This window comes from Helicoverpa armigera, chromosome 5 (genome assembly GCF_030705265.1).
Source record: "Helicoverpa armigera isolate CAAS_96S chromosome 5, ASM3070526v1, whole genome shotgun sequence".
NCBI lineage: Eukaryota > Metazoa > Arthropoda > Insecta > Lepidoptera > Noctuidae > Helicoverpa > Helicoverpa armigera.
In genome coordinates, this window is record NC_087124.1 from 4,911,236 (window position 1) to 4,925,524 (window position 14,289).

A 14,289-nucleotide genomic window follows, 5' to 3' on the forward strand; every position below is an offset into this window, starting at 1 on the left:
ACTGAACATTACAATATAGAATAGAATATTGACTACAAATGTCTGTTGTTGCCAACTTGAAGTAAGTAGTATCGTGCCGAAGTTCTTACGAAACTTGTTCTGGAAGCATTTATTTTTAATTGTGGGCCCGAACTTCTATTTATTTGACGTTACAGCCTACTTAACGGTTCTTATTCTGAAAAGAGAAACAGGTTTACCATCTTAGGTCGCAGATAATCAGTATTTGACCTGCTAAAAGTTTAAAACCTAACCCTATTTCTGTCGGGGTAGTTGGCGCTCAAAGGAGAGACCTACGTTTAGTAGTAGACTTATGACTATGATGATGAACTCTTCACTCTGTTCATACTGTATGGATGAGAAACAGTATAGCTAAAGCAGAGCCCTAATTGCGTAACACAGTCATCGAGGCTGCTAATTAGGTACAATAAACTGCTAATCAATGGTACGATGTATGTTTAAACGATGTGCTTGCATCGCCAATCGGATTGCCAAGTGTGGCGAGTATTGGCAATTTTCCTTCATAATTGTGCAGTTTATTAGATCCACGTTCAGAACTGGACAGTTATGGAATGAGACTAATTTTGGGTGTAACCATATGTAGTATATTGTATTGCATTTTACCAAACGAGTGAAAGCTCATTCTATCTCCACCAAAAAAGGAAAAAAGGCTCTGCATTATTAAAATAATTTGATAGGGAAAAAACGCTAAAAAGCTGCGAAAGACTGTGTCTTAAGTGTCACAGTCTAGTTCTTTGTTTTTTGGTCGATAGGTATTATAATATTCTACCATTAATCCAAAGTCTGTATCGTCTAGGACCCTACTAAGAAATCTCAATCTAATCCTGTACATGTTCGTCTCGAAACTGCATAAAGAAGAAGGTAATTTACACTGCTTTTTCTTCGCGTTAAACGGATGACCTCTTTTGATATTCAGATTTCTCTCGGCTCAAAAGTGAGGTTAATTTGAAGTGAGCCAACTCATTACCTTTCTTTTTTAAAGGGCGCTTACGGAGCCACTATCTCTGCAAGTCTGCATTCGTTACGGGGAAACATGAAATTGATGTAGTATTATTACTTACTTTACGTTCATTCAAGTAATTAATCAGCTGGCAAAATAATTATTACCGTTTCCTTGAGGAAAAGTTGGGAAGTAATTAAACCGTAGGTATTTATTATATGATATATGGAACATAAACATACCACTTAATCTGTAGCACGTGTAGCTGTAACCTTTCGCCTTGTACGTGTCTGATGAAAAATCCATAAAACAAGGTTCAGGCCCAAGAGAAGCTTATTGACCCGTTATTTATGAGAAATATCCACATAATACTTGAGTAATATTTCTCATGTAACCCGCAATGTGTGTTTAGGCTTCAGCCGCGTTACATGAACCCAACCTCCCAATTCTACTTGATTTCGATACGCGTTTGTAGGGATCACGATAAATGAACTTTCAGGGGCCGAGAGCTTTCTCATCAACCTTTGTGACGAATATGAATGGCAAAGCGATTCCAATGAAACCTGTTTTAGACATTTACATTACGATATATGTTAATTTCCTCTTTAAATGTTTACGATCCATTTTTGTATGCGAAATAGTTTCATAAATTATAATAATGTGGCATCGTAGTCAATAATAAATGGTAGGAAGGCATTCGATTTTGAACAATAAAAGCAGCGAAGATATAGATTTTTGTTAAGATAAAATGAATTAAAATTCAGACCAATTATGGTAAAACTAGTCTAGACTTTTAATTTCTTAAATTTTACGATGTCATTCACCTTTCGATTAAGGAAGTTGCGTTGAGATAATATTCTATAGGTACATTAGAATTATTAGTTAAATACTAGAACTGTTAGTGTCCAAAGCTGTGAGCATTCATCGCAAGATTTTATTCATTAATTAACATGTCAGTCCACGAGAATCGCATGGATTTTAAAATAAACTTTGGAGCATTTTTATTGAAATCTAAACTCAAATCGAATTTACAAAATGACTACTGATTTGCTAATTAACTTATTTTTTCTTCAGGTGTGCGCTCTGTCGCCGCGGGATCGAGTGCCCGAGTCCTTGGCTCTCTCGTATGCTGAAGCTCCCGGCCGGCCGCTCCCTGACGTCATCGCTCAGCCGGGTCTCTCCTACGACGAAGTCCTCCACGACGACTTCCGATTCGACCTGAACGCTCATGATGTCATGGTCTTCTTGCACATACAGAAAACTGGCGGCACCTCTTTTGGGAAGCACCTGGTCATGGATTTGGATCTAAAGGTTTGTAAACTTCAATAATAAACTTCCCACAGCTCGTCAAATGCACCTGTGTCTCCCGGTGTCTAGCTATGCAACTTGTGGGTGAGCTGGAATGCCTGTGGGCGATTAAGACACGATTCGCAAGACTTGGTTAATTCTAATTTAAAGCACTAAAGTTGTTTCGCCTACACTTTATAAGATGACGATTTGAAATGGACAGGAAACAGAACACGAAAGTAATGTTCGTTTCCTTAATAAACATTTTGTGGAGCTAAATAATGAATCCAAGATTGTGTCGTAGAGATTCATTAAAACAGTAAAAACATGATATAGGCACTTCTTATAGCTCTGAAATCTTTTGTAGTTTCACACCTAGGTGGGAAAGGTACACTACACATGTTCAATTCAAAATTCTTTAAAACTCCCGGACTATAATTCTAGCTAGCAATTCTGAACATTTGAATGAAAAATCTCTGAAGCACGTGACAGACATTATGAAAGACCGGTCGTTTCATATGTCTGACATACACCTGGAGTGGGCTATTAGAGCGCGCGAGGGACGGTGACACGGCGGAATGCCTCCAAATGGCGAACACGTTAAAGAAAATGCACCGTCATCCTCACGAGCTAACTTCCTGACACTTTGTGCCCTTGCCTACTTCTTACAAATGTTACAAATTAAATAACATGTTATGTGCCTCTGAGGCAGCTGAAAACCTCAACCTCATAAAAGCGGTTATGTCAAACGTCGGCACATAGACGTAAATGATAATGGTACTGTAATTAGAAGCGTTGTGGCTGACTCTTCAAACATTTAAAGCTCTTTGTAGAGCCTTCAGACTTAATTAAAAATGAATTTTCAGTATCGATGCTGGGCGGTAAGGGCGCACTATAATCCCAAAAGAGTAATTGGATTTTATAATATTTTCCCGCTGACGGTTAATGTTAGTTATGAAAATTGATGGCACAGCGTCTGACGTGATAAAAATTAAGCTCTTCTCGATCAAATCTAAGCACTCTTTACAACCGAAAAGTTTATTACTGGTATGATTTCAGTATTTTATGTCGCATATTACTTGCGAGTGTGGATTCATCCAACATTAGAATTTCTAATCAGCGCATTTTTATTAGCGTGTAATTTTAGTATGCTCCTAAGTTACCCACATTAAAAAGCAGTACCGAGATCCTCCGCATCGTATCTTATTGATATTCCCCCTTAATAAAGCCGATTTGAATGTAAATTGACACAAGTATGTACCTCCACGCTAGCCTTCGTCTATAAAGTGTATCATTTCTGCTCATGTGAGATAGATTTCTATTCATGGCCGAAAGCGAGCGATTCGCTTCGGCATGTATAAAGAATCAGTAAAAGAATTTATTTATAGTACCACTCATTGATATTATTTTTATCTCAAAAATGTCAAGTTATCTTTTTACATACATGTTCTGCCACTACAAAACGATCATTAGATTTCTGAGAATAGACCACCAAAAGTGAATCGACCCATTATACAGTTAATTGAATAAAAACAGGCGATATTATAACGAATCGGGGCAAAGGGCAGAGATAAAATGAAAAAAGATGCTCTATCTATACATATCTTGGGCACGTACGCAAACTTGGAACACTTTCAATGGAGCGTCTTTCATTCCCTGTCGGCTCTCCTCAAGCGAACAATTGAAGAGGTCTGCAGCCACACAGTCAATAAATGACGTTCAACGTTATTAATGTATAAGTTTTATTAATTTTTTAGAGGACACCCATTGTGCAGAACAATATTAAATTCCGTCTGCATGTGCCGACGAATATGATTTCTTTGCCCTCAGAATAGCTAATATTTTTTATTGCGTATGGCGACGTAGATACTATACGTCTGGCTAGAAATAATTTGAATATCTAGCTAGAAATCTATCTATTGAGGTACCTACCTATGTCATGCTTCTTGAAACAAAGTTGACTTATTTTGACCATTGTGCATTCCATTTCGCATAGGTAAATCCTTTAGCTCGTTCGAATGTTGGAGGGTACGGGCGTGAATGTTGTTTTCTACGTTTTTCAAAGTCATTGAGAGGTTGTAAACGTGTAGATATGTAGTTCGTTCATATGTTGTTTGGGAGCGAGGCGGTTCTGACGAGGGCGCGTGTTTTCAACCGCAGTGTAAATATTTTAACGCTCCGGCTGTTTCGGCTCTCCTCTGCCTTCTGTATTGGGATGTGGTCTCGACAATGCCGAAACGTAAAACGTGTTATTGGATATGGTATCCAAACTTTTCATGTTGTTACTATTCGCAGAATTCTAGTTCGTTGCTCCTCTAAAATTAACTGCATGAAATCTTTTACAACGTTCGAAACGCGTTTTACAACTTCGTTATTCTAATACTGTTGACAGAAATATTAATAGGTCTCCAAATTGGAATGTCTACTCATGCAAAATATCACTTATTCATTTTTCAATTGGCTCATGTTTCTTTTTATAGTCTCACATTAATATTCGTGTAACAATAAATAAAAATACGTTCCAATGATTGGTTCCTCATTGCGTCTTTTATAGATTCGTGACAGGGTCCCAACAAAGGATGAATATATTCCGGTACTTACGGGCCCAACTTAAATTCTATGTGCAGAGCATACGTATTATGTGTTTCTATTTACCTCCTAACTGCTTTGTTTCTGCGTATTACAATGTACCACTACATGCTCCCAGGCTATTGTTAATTCTATAGCATTTGTTCCGCTTTGAATAATTTTGAACATGGAATTGCTAAGCTTTATAAAATTGCGTGAAGGTACAGCATGGGCCTTTTGTTCTAGTTTGATTGACTGCATACTTAAATGTGCTAAAGTAATTTAATTACACACAAAAAACAGTCACAAACGACAGTTTGGGGTTTTAGTAAATCTTTCAAAAACCGTTCAACGCGCAGTTTATCATTTTTACAGCGCCCCATCACTTCAAAGAAAAGTTTTCTAAGTTACGTTCAGTTTTTAATGTAAAAATCTAAAGAATATATATACTAAACTAATCATATTCATAGTTAGTGTTAGCCAATACTCACTTGGTGTTCTTATCGTTTGTCTAGCTTACGTACATTGTACGTATCGCAAATCAAGAAATCTACACCAATTTTCTATTTCCTTGTTTGAGCTCATTGATTCGACTGGAACTATGAATATCCCTAGAACTACGGATGAACTTGAAGGAAACTGAGTAGATAGACAACACAGGAAAGTGAACATAAAACTACACCCAAAGGAATCCAGATAAAAGTTCATATTTCTAAGTTCTACATTTGTTTTGCTCACAGTTCTTTGTTCGTGAGTGAATCTAATCAATAACAGAGACAGCCCCGTTTTCCTGACCTTGATTCTCTTGTGCAAAATTTCATTACCATCTTTTATATCCTTCAGGCCCCTGATTGAGAAACAAATTAACTTTTGAGTGTTCATTTTACTGAGTTTGAATTTTAGGGTGCTCTTCACTAGACATCTTATAACTAATGGTAGGATATAAAATGTTCTTGCTTCAGCATTTTTGGCACCGACTTTGGTAACTAAGCTTGTTCTAAAGGTAAAAGCTACAAGGTGCGTTTCTCGAAACTAATCTCCATCTAGCTTTCTCTGTAACTGATCTTACCTTTAAGCTCCATCATTGTATTCTTAGTGTTCCCAGAGTTCCGTGTATGTTGGTACATACTGTCCACTATTTCCCGCTAGTCCCGTGACGTCGTGTATTTACTCTAGTACAGTCGTGTAATTTGGTATTTGAGTGTATCTCGCGCCACTTGCTCTGCGGACATCCGTCCCGCTCGCTTCCGTCCTTCTAATTTACTCTACGAATTCACTATTCAGATTCATTACTCGTAGTGTGCGAAATGTACTGATTTTATACTTTGCTATCCTGTACATTTAACGTTGAAGTTTCCATATTTATGTGGGTGATGTTGATGTTTATCGAAGATCTTGTCCACCCACCAGAGCACTGCCAATTGTAATAGAGTATTGTTATACTATTTTAAGAGTTGTGGTATACGCCTAGTTTTAATCGTTCTGATATAAAGACGCGTAGGTGAATGTGGTGGGATTTCCCAGGATTGTTTTATTTAAAGTTTAAAATAGTACAATGGGAATTCTAGATAAGAAATAATGAGAGTACGTATGTGTAAATGTTTTCCGTATGGTCCAGTTTTTAAAAAAGATTGCTCTAATCTTTAAAATAGGTAGTAAAACTATTATGGCAATGTTATGTGATAACCTCAATCATACGACGTTTTTTAATCTCTTGCTCGATGTGGTTAATATATATTTTTATCGAAACTTTTTTTATATTGTTAGTTACCTATAAACTGCTTGGTTGCTTACCGTGGATCCATAATAATACATAAATATTTAGATTTTTACCCTCAATGTAAGCAGATATCCCTATACATGTTTGCTCAGGACAAGAATGCGACCTTGTTTTCCTTTAATTCTTCGCATAAACGACGACCACTGAACTAAGTGAAATGCGTAGGTAATAATGTAACTGCCTCGATGAAAATGTGTACTTGTAAAGCGTCGAGGTGTGATTTTCATGGGATTTTCGTGAAGTCTCGCGTCGGGTGTCGTCTGTCAGACACTGGAGCGATTGTCCGCTCCGTGCGTCCGCTTCGCACGCGCCGCCAGCGATACGATTTCACTGGTAATTTCCGCACATAACCGATCCCCTTCAAAGAACTCACGCCCAATGGAGGAAATGAAAATCCCTCTCGTTTAAATTGTACGCCAGGGAACGATTTAACTTTTGTGTTTAAATGTACTTAAGTAATAATTTATTGTTGTAATCTCCAACGTTGGATAATTTACCTATGGCATACTGTACGTTGCTGTATGATTTACTCTTTTGGGCTTTGTAATTTAATTTTGATATACTGCAATATTACGTGCTTTCCTCATATCATCTTTAATAAAGATACCCTGTTATTTAGTTAAAACAAAGATAAAAATTGATTCTGTATCTTTTTTGCAGAGGCCATGCAACTGTCAACGAGCGCGAAAACGGTGCCATTGCTTTCGACCGCACAGCAACGAAATATGGCTGTTCTCGAGATACTCCACCGGTTGGAAGTAAGTACAGTACCCAACTTATAAAAAATCCTTTTTCATCGCTGTCATGGTAAAATTCAAAATATTTAAAGAACTCCATTATTTTTTTGTTGGCACACGAATACATTTTTTGTGGTTCGAATAGCTGAGCGGCTACAAGCTGTGTAAACTGCAACACGTGTCTCATTAGAATTCCGTGTTGGATTCCCAATGGTGACAAAGAGTTGAAGTCATATTGTGGCGCGATAAATCATGTCGTGGTAATTATTTCGGGCTCGAAATTTGAATATGAATTATTATTGTGCCGGGCGTGGAACAACAGGGACATCGATTACATCAGCGGCGCCGGCGACGACGTGTCCTTGGGCCCATCGTTGGCCTTTCCTGTTTTGGGCATGCAAATGTGCCGCATGTACATAAATAATAGGCACTTGATACAGTGGACCATGCAAATCACCTCTCCCGACTATTGTCCGCCGCCCTTGGGGATTATACGACTGGTCGGACGTGGTTAGCATCGCTGATTGAAAACGAATTTCGATTTGATTACCGCTCGCAGTATACAGGGCTCGTAAACGTTTATATGTGAACCCAACTTGTATGTAAGTAGGTAAATATCTAACGCAGACAATGTTTGTGGCGAAGGTACTTGGTGCTCCCAGATAGTCATAGAAATAAATGGTATGGGATAATGGATACAATCTATTTGTCGGGTCCGCCTCGACGGGACATTATCATGGAAATGACTTTATTTGTGAAATCTTCCAAGACACATAGAACCAAGTACTTTTGTGACTGTACCAAGCAACATAGAAGTATCCCAAGATGATAAGGGGAGATTCTTTTCCTTATTCTTATTATCGTTGTTTTGGTGATATTTTGTATTAAAAAAACGAAATAGGATCATGATAATGTTCATGATTTTATATTTAGTACCTCATCCATAGCCCCGCTGATGCATTGCTCGCAATCCTTTAAAGCTACTATGTCGATAAACGATATTTACTGAGAATTCTCTGTAAGAAATGGCCTGAAGTAGGATGAAGTTGATCAGGTGCTGCAAGTTGAATGGGCTACGCTTCTAAGACGTATAATGGTCTAGAACGGCGCTACGTGTCACGTTGCAGGTGAACTACGAGCGCAACGTGCATAGCTCGCGTGCCGGGAATACGGCGCTCTCACTGATACACGAATTACACGATTAACTCCACTACCAAGGAATACCGAACTGACACTATTCCTACGCCTCTAAATTGTTATGTTAAATTACATCGAAATGTTGCCCACACCTGACTAGTTAACGCACTTGTGGAACAATTGTAATATTGTGAGACGTTGATTATATCAATTTTGTCGCGTCCCAAACCGTTGACGACTCATTGCTATGCCGGTTAGCGAGCCGTAAATTAACTGTCCATCACGTGGTGAGCTCACTAAATAGAGTTACCGGTGGTAGCCGCGGTGGTCCACTCAACGCTAGGCACGTGAACAAGATTCATAAACTCAATTGCTACACGTTTATTATCCTGGTGCTGGAAAAATCTAAGCAAAGAATTAATAGTAATAAACGCTATGACTTCACACTCACTGATTCGATTTGCGTCACACGTAATGTGTACGTATGTATTACATAATAATCAACTGAAGCTTTTCAGTACCACATTCAAAAGCTAATAAATCTTCTCTACGAATTTGTTTGTCTGAGCTTTGTGTCTTCTTCTCTCTGTTGGTAATTATGTGGAAACAGTTAACTTAATATTTTTGTTTTTCCTCGGTTTTGCTCATAAAAAGTAGGTATCTTTATTTTTATTGAGAATGTTTGTCTTATCTGAAGGGGAGCGCAAAATAAATTTCGTTTGATCAATTTGCAACGAAAATAATCTTATTTCTCATACCCTCCCCCTATCGACCGCACTTGGGCGGGCGTTATCGCCCGAACAGAATTTTTATTGGACCCAGAAATATTATCTATACGGCGCACTTAATTTACTGAAGGGTAGTAAAAGACACTGTTGTACACACTGAAGAATTATAATATGTATCTATCTCAGCAACGTGTCAACTTGTTCTCGTGTGAGAAATTAAAGTATTTCATATTCTAATGCTATAAAATATTATCAATTTATGAAGAACGTTTTTTATTACAATTCGAAGAAAACCTGGAAATTATTTATAGTTGATTGTATTTATACTTCTTCCAATGTGAACATATTTTACAGATGATTACATATAGGATACGTCATGTTATTTTAAGTGTTTTGACAGGAGTCACAAAGGGCCATTTAAATTTTACACGCAAGATGGATAATGTGTTGGTCTTGGATTAGGTTAGGGGCCACATAACGATCTATTCAAATACTCGGCTACATTGAATATTTTATTCATTAGTCTCGACGCTTTCTGACATTGAAAGAAATATGTCGCATTCAACTTCAAGAAGTCATCGCTTGGTAATTGATTTTATGCATTCAATAAGTAAGCGGAGAATGTCCAGCGTCCAAGGGATTTCAAATTATAAGACAAGCTTCTTAAACATAATGCGTTTCTAAGTCGTTAAGAGTTCTCACGGGGTGATAGGTGGCTCTGCTATCTCTGATGACTTGTAAGCTATTAATTTGGTTGTCGTCGACAGCACCGTTGGACCTCCCAAGTAGTGTCGTGCGGCGGGAGGTCGCACTCTTCCCTTATTTGACAAGTTGTAACTGTTCACAGAATAGGCTCATTGTACTCAGTGTCTCCCCACTAATGCGCTACACATTACGGTTTGGGTAAACACGCTCCCTTAAATGGCGGAGCAGTATTAACCGGTGGTTCGAGTAAGATATATTTTTACTTTATATGGGATTAACGTCAGATAAGATCTGGCACTATTATGATTGAAGGCCATCTTGTAGCTACCGACCTGATTGTTACACATAGTGTACTCACAATGTTTATCATAATCCGACGTGGGTGTTTATTTATGCGCCAGTCCCTGTTCTATTTGTAGTTTTTGTGGGTGTCATTTAAACAAGTTCAAAAGTATTGTGCTCACACAAAGACGATCGAAGATTATTATTCTATCGTCGACAGATAAAAGAGTCACATAAATCAACATAAAACCGTCCAACTATTTGGAGTAACATCGTTTCATAGAACTTTCATTAGCCGGTTATTCGAGTGTGGAATTGCTTTCGAACATAAGGCTTAGTAACTATCATAGCTGTCATCTAATCAAACACAACAGTCGCCTGCAGTTACGCGGAACACATTCCATTAATAGTAACGTCAATATTAAAGTGGTATCACAATTGTTGTTTCAAATTGCTGACCATTTTAGCGGGTTGTCTGTGATGTATGAGTCTTCAGCAAATGGAGTTGACACACGCACATTTCGCCTTTGAATTCACTTCCTAAATGCCTGGAGTGCGTGGCAGAGAACGTTGACGCCTGAGGACCGCCGGCTTCGGGTCACAAGGCACATGTCTGAGTGGCGTTTGTCGTGCTGGTGTATTTACAGTTCCATTTGCTTACTTCTCTTTGGTGTTATATCTAGGCCTCGATCTATCACGTCGCACGATAGCCGGTACGCGGTTATCTCCATCGTAAATTAACACAAATTATCTGTCTGCACTCGCAAACATTGTCTCAGCGGGTCGGAAGCTGCCGCTTTGTTTAATAACAGTGTTTCTTAATTAATTACTTTCCATGTTTATTATCTGTAATGTTTGTTGAATATTCTCTACCATTGTAAGCTCATTTAAGAGCGCGGGCGTTTGCATTGTTTTTGTTATAGAAGGAGATCATTAAAACTATTAAGTACTGAGGCTGAGCTTTTTCGACCTCAAATCCTTTTTTTCAACTCACAGAAAAAATGGCTGCATTTTTAATACTGCCGTAATTGGAGAGCCATTCATGCCATAGGTCAGATCTTTTAGAATATAAAAGTTAAAATAAAATCCACGGTAACCAGCGCATTCGTCCTGAATGGTCCTCATTCAAAATATTAAATGAAATGTCATTCTGCAAAGCATTCAAAAAGACAAAAAATATGAAGGCCGTGGCTTAAATCCACGTAGCTGGCGCCTGTTTCATACACGTCTCTATTAATTCGTCTAGACAATTTGGCGTACGTGACATAAGTGCTTTATAGATTTGATTAAATGATATTTTCTCATTTAAATTCGATATTGATTTTGCCTTGACTTTATTAAATTCAATTCTGGACGCTATTAAATCAGTGGGGAAGCTGTGCCATTCATTCAAGACGTATAGAGGGTCTTTATAATTTCGGTGTTATTAGGAACTGGTTGTTGACAAAACAACAGTTTGTTTGTTCAGCCGCCAGATATTGTTCAATGAGGTTTATTGGGGATAAGTTTTTACAGCTTTGGAAATAAACTTTTGGATGTATTATCCTAGAATGGTTACATTGAAGCAGACAGTAAATGTTTGACATTGGTTCCCGAATAAACATAAAACAGTAAAGGGGTTATGAAGCATCCTTTCTGTTACGAACCCTTATGTATAAACACTGAGTGTATGAATAGACCTACTTTATATGAGAGCAATGTTTTATCTAAGCAATAAACCGCATCTAGGTTATGTTTTCATAATTAAAGCATTAATGTTTGCATATTTAGGCCGTATGTCATTAGTTTAACCTTCTTGCAATATTGCAAGTGAGTTATTACATAGTTGAGAGCCAATTCAAATAGTGATTTTGATTAGCATAACGATAGAAAAAAACTTAAATTCACCTGTTTAACCATAACACAATTATTTACGCAGGCTTAGTTTTAGCTTCTTTTTCTCAAGTTTTCTGGGAATTGTAGAAAAAACCGCAGACACTTGCCGAGCTGTGCACGTTTCAAGAATTAACTGTGAGAAATGGATTACCATGACAAACTAGGAAGCTGTCACGGAGCGCGGTTGTTGGTTTTTTACCGAACTCGTAACGGTAGGGCTGCAGTCTCGGCTCTTAATGAGAAATCTGCTTTGTCTCCGGGTTGCTCTAACACGCTTTTATTTAATCTAAGGTACTAACTGTACCACTGCCTGTCTGGTAATCAGGTTTGTGTACAAGTTGATTTATTGTCTTGAGTATTTACGATGTCATAATGCTTGCTAAACTTCATTTTGTGTTGTAGATAGAGTTATAGCGCTTCATAACTACTTTGTAGTATCTTTAGCTTAGTATGTTTTGTTTCCGCAGCTTTGCTATGTGGAAAGTCGAAAACAACCGGTACTATTTCCACATTTCGATCTTTTAAGACAATCTGTTTATTCTTTCCAATCGGGGCATGCCCTCCATTTCAACATGTCGAGCCGTCGAAGCATCTATTTCAAATGCACGCTGAACAGTGAACAAACACAGGGCTGTCTTCCGAGAATTGTAACAATAGTAATTTTGTAGCAACTTGTCAAAGTTTTTGCATTGCAACAATAGATTCAGATCTCGTGTATAGTTTCTTGTAACGCGATATGGTAATTGCGTCACGTTCCTGCCTGTGAGCCGCCGCTTCTCCTGCTAGCCTCGCTTAAATACGACGTTCACGTGATTTAATACATTCAACACCACCGCCTTCCTGTCCGCCGACCAAATTTACAATATATTAACCTTTTGAACGCTAACATTTTTATGCTGACGCTAAACCATTGTCCCGTACCTACATGACATTTAAAAATTTATTGGCGCCGCTAAATTATTATTATGAGTTTTTGTTACCAACTGACCATTGTCTTTGCGAAGTTCTGCTGGAAATGTTAAAATAATATTTAGAGAATTTACATTTAGAAAGAAAGACAAAAGTTTTTATGTTTCTTTTCTGTGGCTTTTGAGATTAGCGTGAAATGAACCGCTGAATCTTTGAACAGGGAGATTTAAATTAGAATAAGGGTAGAATTCTTTGAAATGTTGTGTAATTTAAATAATGATACCTATTTCGCTTACATTTGGCTGAATTTCTATTTCAATTTCGTGTTTAGTTGACACCACTCATTGTGTTGATTAATGTCGCATTACTTTTGATTAAGCCCATTCTACTGTCTGAAGCATTATTAATTGATCGTTTTAATTTTTAGCCAGTCAACTTATTCAGAAGATTTCATTTTTTACACTGGTTATAAAAACAACTGTCCATTAGTCGTACTCAGATCATATGATATTGAGGAATGAGAAAAAAAAACATATGAAAAAGTTCATGCAAATGGATGGTAATGTATCCGGCCAGCATCATAATCAGTGAACGCGTCAGAAATCAAATTGTTACATATTTTTATCACGGAGGCCAAACATTGCCAGCCCGTCCCATAACTTGGAAATATCAGACAGCACAATAAAACGTCACATATATCACGCACGCGCAGTACAACACACATCAAGATATCTTTATTACTTACTTTGATAAACAGAACTAGAACTATCGCATGAATTAATCGGTCGTTCACCTTTGATATACATTATTGTTCAGTGTCAGACCTCTGTGCCTTAGACGCACGTTTTGTATTACATAACTGTTGATTAGAATTGTGTCTTGTTGCGGAAAGTCCCAATTACTGGAAATGGTGTCTCTGATTACTCGGTAAAACGATGCGGAGTGTCAAATGAGAAACAAGGCTGAAAGCACGTAGATTTCTACAAAAATATACCGTCAACGGAATTACTTTAAACGCATGGATGCACCGTCAATATGAAGCCGGCTTGTCGCCAGCACGCGTGTATTCGCTGAAATGGAAAGATTTAAAAGGGGGACGCTACGAGGGCGTTGTAAGCACGTCTATGCAGCACGCACTGCACGTAAATCCTACGTACAGTATTTGAAAACAAACATATAAACTACACGAGTTTGATACCTCGTGGCAGTGAACCTATAAATTGAGGCGCCCTCAACTAATTAACTCACTATCTCGCATATCACGTTTCTAACGTTTCTCTATTTATATATTAATTACGAATTAAATATTGAAATATGTGAGTA

The 14,289-nt window shown here is 37.8% G+C and overlaps 1 protein-coding gene across 1 annotated transcript in view; it reads left to right on the forward strand.

The window, feature by feature from the left end:
- The window catches only part of LOC110376757 (heparan-sulfate 6-O-sulfotransferase 2), a 54,455-nt gene that overhangs the window by 5,700 nt on the left and 34,466 nt on the right, over positions 1–14,289 (forward strand). The window contains exons 2-3 of the mRNA XM_021335732.3: positions 2,033–2,269; positions 7,254–7,351. Coding sequence (XP_021191407.1) covers positions 2,033–2,269; positions 7,254–7,351 — 335 coding nt within the window. The remainder of the gene's footprint in view (positions 1–2,032; positions 2,270–7,253; positions 7,352–14,289) is intronic.